The sequence below is a fragment of the Myotis nattereri genome (genome assembly GCF_964212035.1).
Source record: "Myotis nattereri genome assembly, chromosome: 2".
Taxonomy (NCBI): Eukaryota; Metazoa; Chordata; class Mammalia; order Chiroptera; family Vespertilionidae; genus Myotis; species Myotis nattereri.
This window is the reverse complement of record NC_138076.1, coordinates 97,288,268-97,308,178: the sequence shown is the minus strand read 5'-3', so window position 1 is coordinate 97,308,178 and position 19,911 is coordinate 97,288,268. Positions and strand designations below refer to the sequence as shown.

The window sequence follows — 19,911 nt, the reverse complement described above, 5'->3', positions numbered from 1 at the left end:
ATAACTCATGTCATTGAGAGTATCCTTCATTCCTCAGCCGGGGCCAGCTGCTCTGCATGCCTGCTGCCGGAGTCCCCTCAGCCCCACCAGGGGCTTCGGGTCCTCCTGTACCCACCACTGCCTGAGGCTCAGGCAAGCCACGGATGGAGGCGGCCGCTGCCCAGGGCCAGCCCAAGGTGTAGGCAAGCCTCAGATGGTGGCTGCCTAGCCACCCGGGGCCAGCTCGAGGCTCAGGTAACCAGAGCTGGCCAAGGCTTGCTCTGCCGGCAGTGGCAGCAGCAGATATATGATGGAGGCATTGCCTTCCCCTGATTGCTGGGTTGCCTCCTGCCCCTGAGGGTTCCTGGACTGTGAGAGGGGGCAGGCCAGGCTGAGGGACCTCCCCCTCCAGTGCATGAATTTTCATGCACCAGGCCTCTAGTATATAATAATTACAAACATTTTATTGAAATTTGATCATGATACTAAGCCAGGTAGATTGCATTTTCTCCCATAACATACTGCAATAATCTTCATAGAGGTCTGTCCTAGGACATTCTCTGGTTCCACCCCATATTTAGGTTTTCATGGGGGAACTTGCTGTAGGTTGATGTTTTTCCTTATAGCCCTGGAGCTATAGGGTCAAGTATGGGTGGCAAGTGCAGAAAAAAATGAAACTGTGAAAATGTGATTGTAATGACCCTTAAAGCTATTATATAATACTAGAGGCCCAGTGCACGAATTCGTGCACAGGTGGGGTCCCTCGGCCCTTCGGGGCCATTTTGGCCAGTCCCGATTGGGGCTGATGGGGGCTGGCCGGCCAGTGAGGGACTGTGGGAGGGCTCCAGGGTGTGTCTGGCCCTCTCATCCAGTCCTGATCAGCCGGACCCCAGCAGCAAGCTAACCTACTGGTCAGAGCATCTGCTCCCTGGTGGTTAGTGTGTGTCATAGCAACTGGTCGAGCGGTTGACCAAACAGTCAACCAATCAGTCAGACACTTAGCATATTATGCTTTTACTAGAGTCCCGGTGCACGAAATTTGTACACTGGGGGGGGTGGGGGTCCCTCAGCCCAGCCAGCACCCTCTCCAATCTGGAACCCCTCGGGGGATGTCTGACTGCCAGTTTAGGCCCAATCCCAGAGATTGGGCCTAAATCGGCAGTCAGACATCCCTCTCACAATCCAGGACTGTTGGCTCTCAACTGCTCGCCTGCCTGCCTGCCTGATTGCCCCTGTTTCTGCCTGCCAGCCTAATCACCCACTAATCACTCCCCTGCTGGCCTGATTGATTCCTAACTGCTCCCCTGCCAGCTTGATCGCCCCCACTGCCCTCCCCTGCTGGCCCAGTCATCCCCAACTGCCCTCCCCTGCTGGCCTGATTGCTCACAACTGCCCTCCCCTGCCGGCCATCTTGTGGTGGCCATCTTGTGATGACATGAGCATGGCCATCTTGTGACCACATGGGGGTGGCCATCTTGTGCGAGGGCATGATGGTCAATTTGCATATTACCTCTTTATATATAGGATTATATAGGATTATACTGGCTAAGAAGAGTACAGTAAAAAAGATTTTCATACACACCTCAAATGTCATTGAACTCTTATTAGGTAGATATTTGTGAAATAATGACACTGGCAATAATGGTTTATTTTTTATTCTATAATCATTTTGGCCACTGCAAGGGTAATATGCCTTGGGGAAAACATTAGCATTTGGCTAATAGGTTTTAATAGATGCAGAACCAATAAAAGTGAAGGCTTTTTTTTTTTCTTCATGTCAATTCAATAGACAAAGTCAAATTTGTAGGGGTTAATTATGCCAGGTTATTTTGTTTGTTTGCTTTGTCTCCAGGTAGTAAAGAAGAGTTCATTTTGCCCTTAAATTGATAGATCAAGGTGGCCTATAGCTGGAGTGGGGAGGAGGAGGGGTTGATGCGTTTGAGAGACATTTCAGAAATAGAATAGTGAGTTGGATGTGGGGAATGACGGTAAGGAGCCAAAGCCATGGCTGAGATGTGGCATCTTTTCATTTATTATTTACAAATGACAATTTTTGTTGTCATCTGACTGAGATTGAAAAGCAAAATTTGTACGCATTAAAAATATCAGCATGTTTGGGGTTTGATTCAGTTGGGTTCTGGTTGAGATTTGATTATTTACCTTTATGTATGGGTAGGATTTCAGTTTATTATCTATGTTGCTCTTATAAAAAAATAAAGAGATTTAGAGAGACTTTAAATGAAATTTTCCAGGCTAGCCTGAGCCTTATTCCACTACCTAACCCAAGTCTTCAGTTCTGAAAGTTTTTCCTGTAGGGACTTTTGCTGCCCACCATTCCCCCAGTTCATTGTACTTCTTTCTCCAGTGTCTGAGCCACACCCAACCCCTTTCCTAGGCTGGCGGAGTCTACACTTTTTTATAAGTTCACTTCCCATTCTTCTTTGAGCTTTTTATGTTATAGAGCCCCTTACTTCCAGTTCTACTCCATTTATTCTTTGTGGTCTGTTTCTCTGGGACTTTCCTGCTTAACACTGCATTTCCATAGTAGTAAAAGTTATAATAAAATAGAAAAGGGAAGCCCTAGCTGGTTTGGCTTAGTAGGTAGAGCATTGGCCTGCTGGACTGACAGGTCCCAGGTTCGATTCCAGTTAAGGGAACATGCCTGGGTTGCAGGCTCAATCCCCAGTAAGGGATGTGCAGGAGGCAGCCAATCAATGATTCTCTCTCATCATTGATGTTTCTATCTCTCTCTCCCTCTCCCTTCCTCTTTGAAATCAATAAAAACATATTTTTAAAAATAGAAAAAGGCATACTATTCATGTAGTTCAAGTAGAAAATATAGAAATCTGTGCTTCTCTAAGACCTACTGCCTCATAATTAAGTGGAACATCTAGAAATTAGATATTTCTTTATTATTATACTATGTTGAACTATAATGCAAATTTTAAGCTTAAAAATTTTGAAGGCAAATTTTTTAAGTAGTAATTGACCTTATTTTCTACATATTATAGTCAGAACATGCATTTCCTACTACCCCATGAAATACTTGTGTGATATTCCAAGTGAAAGCCTTCATAGAAGGACTCTCAAATGAGTACTAAATAGAACTTTGAGCCATAAGGTAGTTGCCTTTTGTGTCTTCTAAAGGGAAACCCCAATTTAGCCAATTCAGAATAGTTCAGCTGAAGGTCTTGAACTGCATTTGTGGATCTCAGAGACACTCCTCCTGATAGAGATGTTTCCCAAAGTCTTTATTTCCAGCTTGGTGCCCTGGGCATTTCTGAATGATGTGTACATAGCAGGGACAAGTACTTTTAGGTGTATGCTAGTAGCAATTATGTCAAGGAAAACACTCCAAATTTAGGAACTGTCAATCTCTAGAATAACAGTGGATTAGGGGATGCCAAAAGAAGCAGGCATTCTGGGACAAGAGTCACCAACAGGCTCTTTTCCCCTGAATTTAATGGCAGATCTCAGTCCGTGTCCAACCAGATCAGTTGGAGGATTATTGGTTTTTGCTCTTCCTTTAGGGGCTTATACAAAATCTGGCCATTGGTTTGTTTCCCTAAAACATACCAGATGGCTCTGTCACATTAAACATTATGCGTCACAGCACTGAGGCTCACAGCCACAGATATTCGTATAGATCGTTTTTGTGCAGTAGTCCCCCAAACTCCCTGTACACTTGGGCTTTCACTGTGGTGGGGAAAACGAACATCAGAGTAAATGCAAATGCAAGGCTTGATCAGGTTCCTTCCCAACAGCAAAGTAAGGGGCCTGTAATAATATACTGTTGAATTTCCTTTGGAGAAACTGGACTATTGACAGATGAACCTCTTTTCCCTTGCACTCATATTTCTTTAACAGAGTTGTGGTTGGGAAATGATCCAGGATTCATAAGGTCAAGTAGTGACCTGGTTCACATACCGTAGACTCCTCTCATCTATCTCCACAGCATCTCCAAGCAGGTGGTCTCCAAGCTGTTGGTACGTTCACACCAAAAAAGGTCACCCAGAGGACACATGAACTTCTTGAGTTTGGCCCTCTGTGGTTCTAATAGGCCTGTGAAACTCAAGTCTCAATTCCGGATAAGCAGCACTCTGCAGTCTGAAGTCATTATAATGTACTTGGTAAATGGACATCGTGTTATAAGGTACAGGGAATTAAAGCCGTTGGAAGATCAAAGAAATAATAATACATTGGATTTTTGTAATACCTTTCTTCATGAGAAAATACACTTTCCTAGACTACCCAATTGTATTCTTTCTTTCATTATCCCAAGAGTAAAAGAATAAAGGAATGTTCATAAATATTCTTAGCCTTATCTTTGAAAGTTAAAAAAATTATTTTAAAAAAGTATCATAAGAACTATTTTCTCCTCCCTACTCCCCTGGTTTCCTGCTGCATAAGTGAAGACGTTTTTCTCTGTAATCATTTTTACAAAAGATTTTTGTTATTATCGAAATACTTATGGATCGACATTGAAGATAATCTTAATAGACAAATAACAAGTACCTTGGTGATACCTGCTCATTTTACACTCATTTCTGGGAAGGCCCACTTCAACACACCTGAGAACAATGTTGCTTTGTAATAACTTACACACAGTGCTCACCAGTTTCTCCTTGAGTGCTAGTGTGACCTTTTGACTCACTCTCCCCTTCTTGTATTTTTCAGAAATTGAGGCAAAGGAAGCATGTGACTGGCTCCGTGCTGCTGGGTTCCCACAATACGCTCAGTTATATGAGGGTAAGTTGGCCTTCCCTTCACCTTTATAAAGAGAATAAATGCAAAATAAACTGCATTTATGCTGTGCTATGTTTTGACTTCTAAGTCTTTTCTTACCGTTTTTTTTTTCTTTCCTGTCTCTTTCCCTCGGCTTTGCGATGGCAAGGGCTTATACTGATGCCAATTTGGGAATAAGTATTGTTTCCCAAGACTATTTTTCCTTCTGTTCTACACTTTCTGCTCATCTCTTTACCATCATTCCCGACTCTACCTTTTCCTTCAGTGTTCTGCCAGGGCAGCTCTTCTTCACTTCATTTTTTGTTCTTTTTCTTTTTTTCTTCTTCATTACTCTTAGTTTTCTTGAAAGTACAATAAATTAGTTGTTGAAAATTTTTCTAGAAATAACAAAACTAATTGTCTTGAGGCTTATCTTCAGTTCTGCTTACTTTATATGAACATTTTTAAAGTATATGTGATTTTGGGGGGTTTTAAGTAAAGTGCTTTTATTGCTAGTATAATACTTCCTTTCATTTATGTTTTAATAGTTAATAAACTTATTCACCTATATTTTACTTATCCCTTAATTATAAACAAGGCTTCAAATTACTTGTGTAGTTCTTAGGATCCCAACAGTAAGCAGATGGCACACTCAAGATAATCTGGGGAGGATTTACTTACCATTCATTACAACAGTCCATTGCAGGCTATAGGAAACAATATCAGCTTCTCTTCCTGATGGCATAAAATTTATGTGAAACAGACTGACGAATCTCAGAATGAAGTTGGGGACAGGAAGAGATTAACCAAATAACTTATATGTATATATGCATAACCCTTGGACCCAGACAATGGTATAGTGAAGGCCTGGGAGAGGGTCCCATGGGGGTAAAAAGGGGACATCTGTAATACTTTCAATAATGAAGATAAATTTAAAAAATTTATGTAGGTTAGAAAGAATCAACAAAATTAACCTGTACTCATGATGAATCTCATTCACTCATGCAGAAGCTCTGTTTTATAATTTAAAATAACGAAATAAAACAAAAATTACTTATTCTACTTCTCTTGTTTAAATTCTGTGAAGATAAAGGAGTGCATATCTATGAGTGTGCTTTGAAGTCTAGAAGCTCTGATAATTTTTTTTTTATACAATTATAGCCTTTTAGGCAAGGAAGGGTCTTATCATTTTGGCCTTATCAACCTTCACTCCCACGCACCACTCCCAATTCACTGATTATGAACTACAGGCCCAAAAAGTTGTGACTGTTCCAAGGTTTAAAGGTAGAAGAGTCAGAATTAAAATCACAGTCTCTTGAGCTTTAATATTTTCTGCTATAGCATATATTCTCTTTGTAATCTCAAAATACTATGTGACTTAAATGTGAAGTGTATAAATGGCTAAAAAGTAAAGATGTGTAAAATGTATCTGTCAGATTGTGTTTTAGCCATATCTATATCTATATATCTATATATATCAATATCAATATCTATATATATATATATATATATATATATATATATATGCTAGTATGCTAAGTGTCTGACCATCTGACCAATCGCTATGATGTGCACTGACCACTAGGGGCACAGATGCTCAATGCAGGAGCTGTCGTGATGCACATTACAGAGAAATGGCACCACGGACCTGGTACCCACAAAGCAACACTCAGCTTCCCCCAAGTGGGACATAGGCCCTGGAGCAACAGCCCACCAAATATCAGCTAATGCTGCTGAGACCCCATGGCACAAAATGTGGCCCACAACCCAACCCAGCCCAGAAACGGTGGCTGTGGGCGCCAGGTAATGATGTCACGTAGTAACGCCTGGCTTCCTCTCCTTAGCGACTAGCCTCCTTGGAGTTTCTTCAGCCCAGAAACACGACTTGCTTTATAGCCAGGTGGAAACATTTTAAACTTTAACCAAATGTCTGTGAAGCATTTTCCCCTGCCTCATCTCATTTGATCCTCACAGAAGTCCTGGAGTAGGTAGATAGGAGACTCGGTGGAATCCTATTTTCTTTTCAATAGGAAAACAGATTTAGAAAGCTTAGAAACTTGACCCTACTGAAAAGAAGTAAGAAATGGTGGACCTTGAAAATGACTTCAGTTTTTCTCACTGCTCAGAAAATAGTCAAACACTGCTGCAGTTGAATATTTTACCCTTTGTTCTCCCTGCGTGATTTACAATATTAATCTTCTTTGTGTTGATATTTACTGCTGTGTTGCTGTCAATTACCTGAAAGAGATGTTGGGATGCTTCACTGGGTTGGAAAAAGTTTAGCTAAATCAGAAAGCAGGTCTAATTAAGCAAGTTTATATATATAAAGCTCTCACTGGCGCCAATTGCACACATGTGTTTTGATCTGTCATTGTCAATCGTGAATTTGGTTGACACTTCTATTATAGGGAAAGGGGGAATAGTAATATTAAAATATTTTTTCTAATTAATTTCCTTTCAATGTGCACGAATTCGTGCACTGGGCCACTAGTTCATTGAATGAATGTAATAAAGATAATAGCAAACACTATGTAGAACATTCAATGTGCCAGGTACTATTCAAAGCACTTTATATAACTACTAGAGGCCCGGTGCACAAATTCATGCACAGGTGGGGTCCCTCAGCCTGGCCGGCAATCGGGCCAATCGGGACCATCTCGCCCAGTCCTGATTGGGGCCAATCGGGGCTGGCTGGCTGGGGGAGGGACCACGGGATGTTGGCTGGCCAGGAGGAGGGACCTCAGGAGGTTGGCTGGCTGTGGGAGGTTGGCTGTGTGAGTGCACTGACCACCACAGGGTAGCTCCTGCATTGAGTGTCTGCCCCCTGGTGGTCAGTGCACATCATAATGACTGGTCATTTGGTCAACCAGTTGTTTGGTTGATGGGTAGTAACAGTTGCTTAGGCTTTTATATATATAGATTCATTTAATATTCACCACAAACCTCATGCCCATTTTATAGATGAAGGAACAGGCCCAGAAGTGGTTAAGTACCTTGAACCCAGTTCTACAACTAGAGAGTAGCAGATCCAGGACTGAAAGCCAGAGCACACACTGCACACACACCCTCCCTCGCAGAACAGGACTGCCTTCATTCTGGCACCACCTAGAATTCACTCATTACTTTTTTTCACCAGAAGAGGAATTGTTTCTGTTTCCAAATTGTATTAATATTTACATACCCCTAGCCATATATTATGATTGGCAAGAAGCAGTACAAAATATGAAATGAGAAGAGAAAGAATGGCAGGATAATGATAATGAACTGATATTGTCTGTGACATTTGCCTAAGGCCTCTATTACAATGATCTCCAGATTTTTACTCTGAATGAGGTACCTAAAATTAACACAGTGTCTTAAATATTGCCCTTGACCTCCAACACTGGCATAAATAGACTGTGGAGAAAAGTGATGATGGTGGAATTCCTTTTCTCTTTGGATAAAATTAGTTGTTTGAGTATTTTGCTTATGCGCTAAAGTGATTCAAGATTTTGCTACAAAAGAAAAATTTGAGGCCATTGAGTTTCAGGTGTTTTGGGAAATGTCCTTTCTGAAGGAAAAAACAACATAAACCAACCATTCATGACCTGGTCAGGATATAAGTGAGAGCCGTAGGTGAATGAGGAAAGTGTAAAAGCTCTTCTCCTTAGAGGCAAATGTTTTGATAATGATGAGCTATAAAAATGCAGACATTTAGTATTCAGTTCTATCCAAAGTCAAGTACTTGGTTTTTCTCATATTTCATTATCTCTTTTTTGTATCCTTAAAAGCATTTATTGTGATGAAAATAAAACTGCTTTCTATCTTAAACAGTACCAGCATACTCCCCATCAATGGAGAGTAACTGCTGTTACGATCATTCCTATGTACAAAAACATGGTGGCCTGAAGATGTGTGTCTATTCAGATAAAAAAAAGGGCACATAAATACTTTTGTCTCCCTCTTTATCTCTTTCAGATTCACAGTTTCCCATTGACATTTTGGCTGTTAAGAATGATCATGAGTTTCTTGAAAAGGACCTTGTAGAACCTCTTTACAGGTAAACCATGTGAAATACTTTTGTTTCTTTCAATTGTTTCCAATAGGCATCACTATATTGAGGAGTGAGTTCAGTAGTTCAGTAACTTCATTGAGTGCCAGGCATGGGTCCAGGTTCTAAGTATATACTATGGTGAGCATGATCAAGCCTGGTTTCATGGAGCTTAAATCTTAGTAGGAGGCTTCAGAAAATAGACTAGAAAAGGAAAGAGAGAGTGAGAGAAAAAGAGAGGGAGAAGGAGAGGTTATCTCAGAGAATGTGCAATGCTAAGAAAAAGTAAAACAAGATGAGGCTAGAGACAGTGGTTGGGGTCGTGGGTGGGTTAGTGGGAGGAAGCAGCATGTGTGGTCAAGGAAGGCCCTGAAAATCTCCAGGAGTATGTCAAATTTGCCTGTATTTTTTGCAAGTCAAGTGATTATATCAGAAAACTGGAATATGTAAGCTCAAGTAATTATACTGGCAACCTGGAATATTTAAGCCTATGTGATAGATGCTATAAGAAGACCAAGATGTATACATAAGTAATTCCCTCCCCTCAAAGAATTTATAATCTGTCTGGAGAAATCTAGTTGAAGATATAAAGCATGAACACATGAAAAAATAAGTAATTAAAATTTAGATAATAGTAAAATGCCAGTGTAATCAATATCTCTGAATAATTAAGAGCTACATAATAATTTGTATGTGTCTGGGAATTTGAAATTTCCTATGGAAAAGTCCTGGAGAGGCCAGGGCTGGAAATAAATATTAGTTACAGGAGACAAGTCATTTTTCCAAGGACACACAGCTAGTAATGGGATGAACTGACCTTAATATGTTATAGTCCTTGTAAATTATAATCCAGTGGTCTTTCTAGTACATTCTGCATTTGACATAGAAAAGATGGTAGTTTCATAGGAAAGTAATGATGAGCAAAACTTTTGTGACAATAAGAGAAACAAATATATGTTAGGATGATGTGTAAATAACATTAGGTTTGTTGAATCTTCAGATATGTATATTTTTGTGTTCACAAGCTGGTCACTCTATGGTTCCTATTGAAAATAGATTTACATTAAGAAATGATCTCTGAATGTTCAAAGCAAACACTACTGTGGGTTTGCTTAAATGAGTAGAAGGGCAAAGAACTCTTCAAATGAAAGGAACAGACTATTTGGACTAGAAAACAAACAAGCACAGAATGCCATTTGTGAGCATTTATGAGAGGAATAGATGGTTTGGTTGTGATTGTTTAAAGGTAATGAATTGGAAAAGCCACATTTTCTCTTCAGGATGTCTGAGACACACTCCAAGCAGGAGCAGCTCCCTCCTCAAAAGCATTCATCGGATTCAGAACTATACAAACAGCACCTCATCCTGAGTTTCCCCTCTTAGTTTTAATCAGGAGTATTTTTACTAGTTGACTTTTTAAAGTAAATCATGTTTACATTTTAATTGTATTATGTTATTTTTCCCCATTGAATTTTTTAAATTTATGTTTTCTTTACAGTGAGGTGACATAGCTAGTAAAATTAACTATTTTCAATGCAATGTAGAGTTTTTTGAGTTTTTACAAATGCCTGAAGCTATCTAACCACTTCCATAACCTAGATATAGAACAACTCCTTCCCCCAAAAAAATTCCCTGGATCTCTTTTATCATCAAACTCTACCCCTGCTCCCAACCCCTGCCCACCACTGATCTGTTTTTTGCACCTATGGTTTTGCCTTTCCCAGAATGCCATATAAATGAAATGAAGACTTTTGAGTCTAGCTTCTTTTACTTAGTACAATGTAGTTAAGATTAATCCATGTTGTTGTGTGTATCCATCCATATGATTTCTGGGTAGGTATTCCATTGTATTCCACTGAAGTTTGTCTATCCATTCACCAATTGAAAGAATTGAGTTGTAGCCAGTTTAAGTGGGTTTATGAGGTTATAAAGTCACTATAAGCATATATATTGAAGTTTTTGTGTGAGCATAAGTTCTTTTGGGTAAAATTCTAGGAATGGGATTGAGGGGGTTCATCTGATAAGTGTATTTTAAAGAATACACTTTATAAGAAATCACCAACTTTTCCAAAGTGACCATACCATTTTGTATTTTCACCAACAATAAATGAGAGTTTCAGTTTCTCCACACTTGTCAGCACTTGGTATTGTCATGGTTTTCGTGTGTGTGTGTGTGTGTGTGTGTGTGTGTGTGGCCATTCTAATTGGCCTCTGGGGTTATTTCATTGTGATTTTAATTTGCATTTCACTAATGAGTGATGATGTTAAACATCCTTTCATGATTTTATTTGCCATTTACTTATCTTCTTTGATAAAGTGTCTGTTCAACTCTTCTGTTCATCTTTAAAATTTGGATGTTTGTTTTCTTATATCAAGTTTTGAGGGTTCTTTATATGTTCTAGACGTAAGTTACGTGTCAGATATGTAGTTTGTAAATATTTCCTGCTAGTCTGTAGCTTGCCTTTTCAATCTCTTAACAGTCTTTCACAGAAGAGAAGTTTTTAATTTTGCTCAAGTCCAATTTATTGTGTTTTTTTTCATATTTTTAATGTCATATATAGGAAAACTTTGTCAAACATAAGGTCACAATTATTTTCTCCTTTGTTTTCTTCTAGAAATTTCAGTTTTATGTTTTATATTTAAGTCAATGGTCTATTTCATCTAAGTCAATGGTTAATTTCCTTATAAGGTACAAAATGTAGGTCAAGATTCATTTTTGGCATATAAATATCCCATTAATTGAGCACCTTTTTGAAAAGATTATACTTGCTTTATTGAATTGTCTGTATTATAAATCAGTTGAACATATATCTCTGAGCCTATTTCTGGACTCCCTATTCTGTTCCATTTATCTATGTTCTATCCTTTCATCAATATAACACTTGATTACTTAGCTTTTAGTATGTCTGAAAATCTAAGAGATGAGTCTTCCAGGATTGTTTTTTTGCCAGGATTGTTTTAACTATTCTAGTTCCGCTGCCTTACCATATAAATTTTGGAAACAGCTGTAAATATATGTTTTTTAAAATTCTACTGGAGTATTGATTTGGATTGTGTTGAACAGATAAATCAGTTTGGGGGGAATTGGTATCTATTTATTTAGGTCCCCTTTAACTTTTCTAATCCTGTTTTCATAGTTTTCAGCATATGAATACTACATTTGAAAGTACTTAACTATTTTATGTTTTGTATTTAAGTAGTACTGTTTTTTATCATTTTAATTTTCAGTTGTTCATTACTAGTAGATAAAAATTTTTGTACATTGTTTGTGTATCCTACAGTCCTAAGCTCAGTCTAGTGATAGATTTTTCTTATTATTGTCTTAAGTTTTACATATGTCTCCTTTTTCCCCAAATGTTGTGCCCCCCCAACTGTTCCCACCCCAGGCAAGCCTTCAACCACCCGTGTCTGTGTCCATTGGTTATGCTAATATGCATGCATAAGTCCTTTGGTTGCTCTCCAACCCCCACCTCCCCTGCAATTTGTCTCTGGATCTATTTTTGTTGATCAAATTATGTTGATCATTATAGCCCACATATGAGTGAGATCATGTGGTATTTATCTTTCTCCGACCTGCTTATTTCACTTAGCATAATGCTCTCCAATTCCATCCATGCTGTTGCAATTGGTAAAAGTTCCTTCTTTTTTATAGTGGCATAGTATTCCATTGGGTAGATATACCACAGTTTTTTAATCCACTCATCTACTGATGGGCAATTAGGTTGTTTCCAAATCTTAGTTATTGTAAATTGTGCTACTATGAACATAGGGGTGCATATATCCTTTCTGATTGGTGTTTCTGGTTTCTTATGATATAGTCCTAGAAGTGAGATTACTGGATCAAATGGTAGTTCCATTTTTAACTTTTTGAGGAAACTTCACACTATCTTCCACAGTGGCTGCACCAGTCTGCATTCCCACCAGCAGTGCATGAGGGTTCGTTTTTCTCCGCATCCTCACCAGCACTTGTCGTTTGTTGATTTGTTGATGATAGCCAGTCTGACAGGTGTGAGGTGGTACCTCATTGTTGTTTTGACTTGCAACTCTCGGATAATTAGTGACTCTGAGCATGTTTTCATGTGTCTCTTGACCTCCTGTGTGTCCTCTTTCTAAAAGTATCTACATAGGTCCTTTGCCCATTTTTTGACTGGATTGTTTATCTTCCTTTTGTTGAGTTGTATGAGTTCCCTGTAAATTTTGGAGATTAAACCCTTATCTGAAATAGCATTGGCAAATATGTTCTCCCATGCAGTGGGCTTTCTTGTTGTTTTGCTGATGGTTTCTTTTGCTGTGTAGAAGCTTTTAATTTTGATGTAGTCCCATTTGTTTATTTTCTCCTTAGTCTCCATTGCCCTAGGAGCTGTGTCTATAAAGATATTGCTACAGCATATGTCTGCTTGCTATTTTGCTGCCTATGGAGTCTTATAGGGTTTTTATGGTTTCCCATCTTACATTTAAGTCCTTTAGCCATTTTGAGTTTGTTTTTGAGTATGGTGTAAGTTGGTAATCTAGTTTGTTTGTTTGTTTGTTTGTTTGTTTATTGCGTGTATCTAACCAAATTTCCCAGCACCACTTATTGAAGAGACTGTCTTGACTCCATTGTATGCTCTTGCCTCCTTTGTCAAATATTAATTGAGCATAATGGCTTTGGTCAATTTCTGGGTTCCTCTGTTGTGTTCCATTGGTCTATATGTCTGTTCTTGTGCCAGTACCAGGCAGTTTTGAGAACCGTGGCTTGGTAATATAGCTTTATATCAGTGATAGAATTCTAAAATTTCACTTTTAAAGTATAAATGAAGGATTACATTTTAAACCAAGAATAAAAATTCTATTCCATATTTTTAAATCAGAATTGCAGGGGAAAGCTTTGTCTCTGATTGTGTTGATCTATTTATGGGGTGATGTATGTGGCTAAGTGGGCCAACCTTTGAATCTCAAATATGTGAATGATAAATCCTTATCAAGTCCCTGCTGCATGTGATCTGAAGTGCTGTGACTAGGTTCTGGACTTTTTCATCAGTCTACCCCTTTTTTTTAATGTGTTTTTTTTTAATATTTTTTATTGATTTTTTAGAGAGAGTAGGAGAGAGGGATAGAGAGTTAGAAACATTGATGAGAGAGAAACATTGATCAGCTCCCTCCTGCACACACCGCACTGGGGATATGCCTGCAATCAAGGTACCTGCCCTTGACTGGAATCAACCTGGGACAATTCAGTCCACAGGCTGACGCTCTATCCACTGAGCAAAACCAGTTAGGGCCAAAGTCTACCCTTTTAATAAAAAGCTTTTCAGATTTGTTATAGAGAAGAGCCAGTACAATTAATGTGAAGTCATTTAGAGATACAAGGTTCTGATTAATAATGCTAGTGTCAGCTGGATAAATTAGGAAGCCTTCTCCTGTAGAACCTATGACCCATTTGTGATACAGCCCATAGCAGGATCCTTACAAACAAAAGGCATTACTGCATAAGCACGTGGAAGTGCAGCAATGCCAGACATCACAGTGCTTTTGATAAGGGTCCAGCTTGTGTAAACTGGTCAGAGTGGGAGGAGGTTGTTATAATTGGAATAATACTCATGACAGCTATGTCTCCAAAAATATTATGAAGGAAAACATTTGGCAGAAGGTGTGCAAGCTGAGATTCTTGGGCATAGAAGTGATGGGTAAAACAGAGGCCAAAGGAGTAGTCACAGCAGAGTGGATCAAAGGAAGCAGGCAGAGTACAGACACAGAGAGGGAGGCCACTGGGCCAAAAGTTTCTTTCCCTTCATTATCAGTTCCATCAACACAGAGGGTATCTTCATCACCACCTCTTCTTTCCCCATTAACTTCACCCAATGTTGCCTATATAGTATAGGAGCAGGCTTGGGGTACAGACTGGCACAAACAAGGTCAGGTCAAAGATAGGGAATCTCCTATATTTACATAAATTTGTATGAAAAGCATATCTTTATATTTTAAAATGACCTCTTTATAACCTTTTCCAACCAGCTACTCAAAATGACTATTGTCTTCCTAAACTTTAAGTAAGAATACACAAGAAACTGTAAAATAGGACAGTAGATTGAGGATAGAAGAAAATTTCATATTTTTAATGTTATTCATATATATTTATATTAGATATTTGTATTGCATTATTAAAAACATTGCCAGGTAAATAATAGATAACAATGGCTGACATTTAGTGAGTGTTTACTATGAGCTTAATAGTATACTAAGCTCTTTACATTGATCTCATTTAATTCTCACAAGAACCTATGAGTAACAGGTGCTACTATTATTGTCATTGATGTTATTCAGAAGTAAGGGTGACCAGACTCCTCCTAGTGTGATCAGGTAAGTAATGGTGACAGCCTTCCATGAGGCAGGGAACAGCTGTGGCTGGAAGGCAAGTGGAGTCTGGCCAGGGTCTGAGAAAGAGAAGGTATGGTAAGTTGAGGTGCCTGGGGAGCCAGTTGCAAGTAAAGATGTCCAGTGTCCAGCTGAGTGTGCAGGTCTGGAGCGGAACAGGGACCTCAGCTGAAGATAGAGATGTGAAATCATCCACATATGAAAGTGTAAAGGTCCTGAGAGAGAGTGAGATCACCTAGGAACAGCAAAGACAGCCAAGACAGTGAAAGATAAGAAGACCAAGACTGACCTATGAGGACCCACATCTAGTGGGCAGATAGGTAAGGGTGCCCACAGTGCTGAGGAATGAGTGCTCCAGGCCATCCAGTTACCTCTGGGCTGTTTTTGTTTATCTTTCAGTTTTTTAACTTTTCTCAAAAATATCTAGTGGTGACACTTGTTTCAACTTGAACTTGTTCTCACTAGATTATCTGGATTAGATGCAATTGTTGTGAAGAGTTAAAAAGCTAAGGACACCTCATGTGATTTTTCCAATATGGACATATATGAATTGAAAATTTGTCTGAAATTGTACAATCTAAAGGAGCTCAAGACAACCTAGACATTTTTTTAAAATTCTTGATCACTTTATTGGTTTGCAGATTGAGTTTACACTCCTCCTTGAAATCTTGACCTTAAGAGCATATAACATTTAAAATTATTTTCTGGAGGTGTAATTCACAGCATGGTGACTATAGTTAACAGTACTGTATTGTACATTTGAAAGTTGCTTAGAGAGATCCTAAAAAATTCTATCTAATGAAAGAGTAATATGCAAATTAACCATCACTTGATGATGAAGATGGTGGCACCCACAGCCAATAAGGAGGGAATATGCAAATTGATGCGACAAAGATGGCAGTGTCGGCTGGAGCCACGGAGCCAGCCGGAGAGCGGATGAGAAGGCTTGGCATCCTGGGTCACCCCAGCGAGAGCGGGCAGCGTGAGCAGCCGCCCACCGGAGTCCTCCAGTCCCGCCCTGGCCTCGGAGGTGACAGTCAAGGACCGGAGCAGGATGGGGATGTTACATCCAGTTTGGGTGCCGCAGCGGGGCGCTGTGTGAAGATGGAGTGCCCAGCCCATGTAGGGGGCGCAGGCAGTGGGCAATGGGAGCCCCTATTTGGGGAATGGATGTGCAAAGAGGAGCATCGCGGCCGCACACAGCTCGCCCGCCTCCCCTGGAGGAATTCCAAGGAAAGGGAGGTGGGGAACAGCAGGCTTCAGCTGTGCCTGCCACTTGTGGGTGGCGCTGTTTCACTCACTCGCTCACGTGCTGCAGACTTGCTCCTTCCAGGATGCAGATTAGAGGCGCCGGCCCGCGGAGGTCAGTTCCGGGTTAGAGGGCCACTGCCTCCTGCCCCAGGACAGGGGGGACAATTTGCATAGGAAACTAGGGTGATGCCCCCTTACAGGGCCTGACTCCCTGAAAACCAGACTCACCCAAAAAGGATAAGCACTTTGCTATTGTACTGATCCATCATCTTTAAGCATAATTCACACATTAGACACTTTATCCCTATCATTAGAACGTTATAAAATAAATGTGTGCTTTTCTTAAACTTTATTTTCCAGATAAGGAGAGGTAGACTCAGGGTCTGAATCCACAATTGTCTAGGTAGAAAGCTTCTGTTCAGCTCTGAAAGATGGGCATGTGGCAGTGGACAACCATCCCCAAAAATACTAGATGGTGAAAGGAGCTCGAAATGAGACAAAATGGTATGTGTGAAACTTCAAAGGAAAGTGGATGTCACTCCAGTCTAGGCACTTTCTAGGAGACCTTGACAATTATCGGCAAGCTGCCATTCTGAAACAAGCAAAGGTGAGAAAGTAGTACAGGTAATGCAGAATGGAAACTGCAGTTTGGACAGGTCAAGGACTTTGACCTAGCAATGTAACGGCATCAGAGTTGGGACATTCTAGGATTCTCAGAACTTTGCAATTGAATTCTATTGTTTGCTTCAAGAAATTTCAAGCAAATGCCCTGAGATTTTATTTATCTACTAGAGGCCCGGTACACAAAAATTTGTGCACTCGGGGCAGGGGCGGGGGGTCCCTCAGCCTGGCCTGTGCCCTCTCGCAGTCTGGGACCCCTCGGGAGATAACACCCTGCTGGCTTAGGCCTGCTCCCCGTTGGCAGAGGGCAAGCCCAATCCCTAGGTGCAGCCCCTGGTTGGGCTCAGAGCAGGGCCGATTGAGGAGTTGGGGCCCCTCCCCCTGTCATTCACAGAGCAAGGCGATCGGGAGGTTGTGATGCCACCCTCAGTCTTGCTCAAGGTAGGGCCGATTGGGGGGTTGGGGTACTGTCCCCTCACACTCAGAGCAGGGTTGATGGGGAGGTTGCGGCGCCACCCCCTGTCACGCACAGAGCAGGGCCAATCGGGGTTGGGGCACTGCCCCCTGTCACTCACAGAGCAGGACCCATCGGGGGGGGTTGGGGCTCTGTACCCTGTCAAGCACAGAGCAGGGCCCATCAGGGGGTTGGGGCGCCACCCTCTATCAACCACAGAGCAGGGCTGATCAGGGGGTTGTGGCGACACCACTCTCACACTCAGGGCAGGGCCAATGGGGAGGTTATGGCTCTACCCCGTCACACACAGAGCAGGGCCCGTGGGGCGGGGGGGGGAGGGGGGTTGGGGCGCCTTCCCCTGTCACACACAGAGCAGGGCCGATCAGGGGATTGGGGCACCACACCCTGTCACACACAGAGCTGCAGGGTGATCAGGGGAGTGGGGAGCTCCCCCCTATCAGGCACAGAGCAGGGCTGATCAGGGGTTTGGGGCGCCTTCCCCTGTCACAAACAGAGCAGGGTGGATAGGGAGGTTGTGGCCCCACGCCCTGTCACACACAGAGCCGCAGGGCGATCAGGGGGTTTGGGCGCTGCCCCCTGTCACGCTGATCCCGGTGCCGGGAGGCATATTACCCTTTTACTATATAGGGTAGAGGCCTGGTGCACGGGTGGGGGCCGGCTGGTTTGCCCTGAAGGGTGTCCTGGATCAGGGTGGGGGTCCCCACTGGGGTGCCTGGCCAGCCTGGGTGAGGGGATGATGGCTGTTTGCAGCTGGTCATACACCCTTCAGGGTGGGGGTCCCCACTGGGGTGCCTGGCCAGTCTGGGTGAGGGGCTGAGGGCTGTTTTCAGGCTGGGGGTGACTGAAGCTCCCAACCACTCCTTTTTCTCTTTTTCTTTTTCTTTTTCTTTTTCTGGGCCAGCTTTAGCTTTGAGGCTTGGCTCCAGCTCTTAGGCCTCCGCTGCTGAAAGTAGGTTTCTGGCCTTTGCTTACAATGTTGCGATCCTGCTGGCTGAAGCCCGGTCGACTAAAGCAGGTTTCTGGGGTTTTGTTTAGCTTCTATATTTGTTACATAGTTGCTTAGAGTTGCAGCTCAGAGGCCGGCAAGGCAGGCAGGGAACGTTGGAGTCCTCCGTCACTGAAGCAAGCAAGCCTCATGTTAGTTTCAATCTGCCTGGCTGCCAGCCGCCATCTTGGCTGGCAGTTAATTTGCATATTGCCCTGATTAGCCAATGGGAAGGGTAGCGGTTGTACGCTAATTACCATGTTTCTCTTTTATTAGATAGGACTAGAGGCCCGGTGCACAAAAATTTGTGCACTCGGGGGGGAGGAGGGTCCCTCAGCCCAGCCTGTGCCCTCTTGCAGTCTGGGACCCCTTGGGAGATAACGACCTGCTGGCTTAGGCCTGCTCCAGGGTGGCAGGGGGCAGGCCTAATCCCTAGGTGCAGCCCCTGGTCGGGCTCAGAGCAGGACCGATTGGGGAGTTGGGGTGCCGCCCCTGTCATGCACAGAGCAGGGCGAATTGGGAGGTTGCGATGCCACTCTCAGTCACGCTCAAGATAGGGCCGATTGGGGGGTTGGGGCACCGCCCCCTGTCACACTCAAGGCAGGGTTGATGGGGAGGTTGCGGCACCACCCCCTGTCACGCACAGAGCACGGCCCATCAGGGGGATTGGGGCTCCGTACCCTGTCACGCACAGAGCAGGGCCAATGAGGCGGTTGGGGAGCTCCTCCCTGTCATGCACAGAGCAGGGCCCATCAGGGGGTTGGGGAGCACCCCCCTGTCACGCACAGAGCAGGGCCCATCAGGTGGTTGGGGAGCTCCCCCTGTCACGCACAGAGCAGGGCCCATCAGGGGGTTGAGGAGCTCCCCCCGTCACTCACAGAGTAGGGCTGATAGGGGAGTTGGGGCACCGCCTTCTGTCACACACAGAGCAGGGCGGATCAGGGGATTGGGGCGTCGTCACTGTCACACTCAGGGCAGGGCCGATGGGGAGGTTATGGCTCTACCCCATCACACACAGAGCAGGGCCCGTTGGGGGGCGGGGTTGGGGTGCCGCCCTCTATCACCCACAGAGCAGGGCTGATCATGGGGTTGGGGCGCCTTCCCCTGTCAGGAACAGAGCAGGGCCGATAGGAAGGTTGTGGCCCCGCCCCCTGTCACACACAGAGCCACATGGCGATCAGGGATTTGGGCGCAGCCCCCTGTCACGCTGATCCCGGTGCCGGGAGGCCTCGTGGCTCCGCTGATCCCGGTGCTGGGAGGCATATTACCCTTTTACTATATAGAATAGAGGCCTGGTGCATGGGTGGGGGCTGGCTGGTTTGCCCTGAAGGGTGTCCTGGATCAGGGTGGGGGTCCCCACTGGGGTGCCTGGCCAGTCTGGGTGAGGGGATGATGGCTGTTTGCAGCTGGTCACACCCCCTTCAGGGTGGGGTCCCCACTGGGGTGCCTGGCCAGTCTGGTGAGCGGCTGAGGGCTGTTTTCAGGCTGGGA

At 43.0% G+C, this 19,911-nt stretch overlaps 1 protein-coding gene across 4 annotated transcripts in view; it reads left to right on the top strand.

Moving 5' to 3' along the window:
* STARD13 (StAR related lipid transfer domain containing 13) overlaps positions 1-19,911 on the top strand; it is a gene marked incomplete at its 5' end in the record, with an annotated part of 302,915 nt that overhangs the window by 207,301 nt on the left and 75,703 nt on the right. For all 4 annotated transcript variants that reach the window (XM_081083033.1, XM_081083032.1, XM_081083030.1 and 1 more), the window contains 2 exons: positions 4,657-4,728; positions 8,662-8,743. In XM_081083033.1, coding sequence (XP_080939159.1) covers positions 4,657-4,728; positions 8,662-8,743 — 154 coding nt within the window. The remainder of the gene's footprint in view (positions 1-4,656; positions 4,729-8,661; positions 8,744-19,911) is intronic.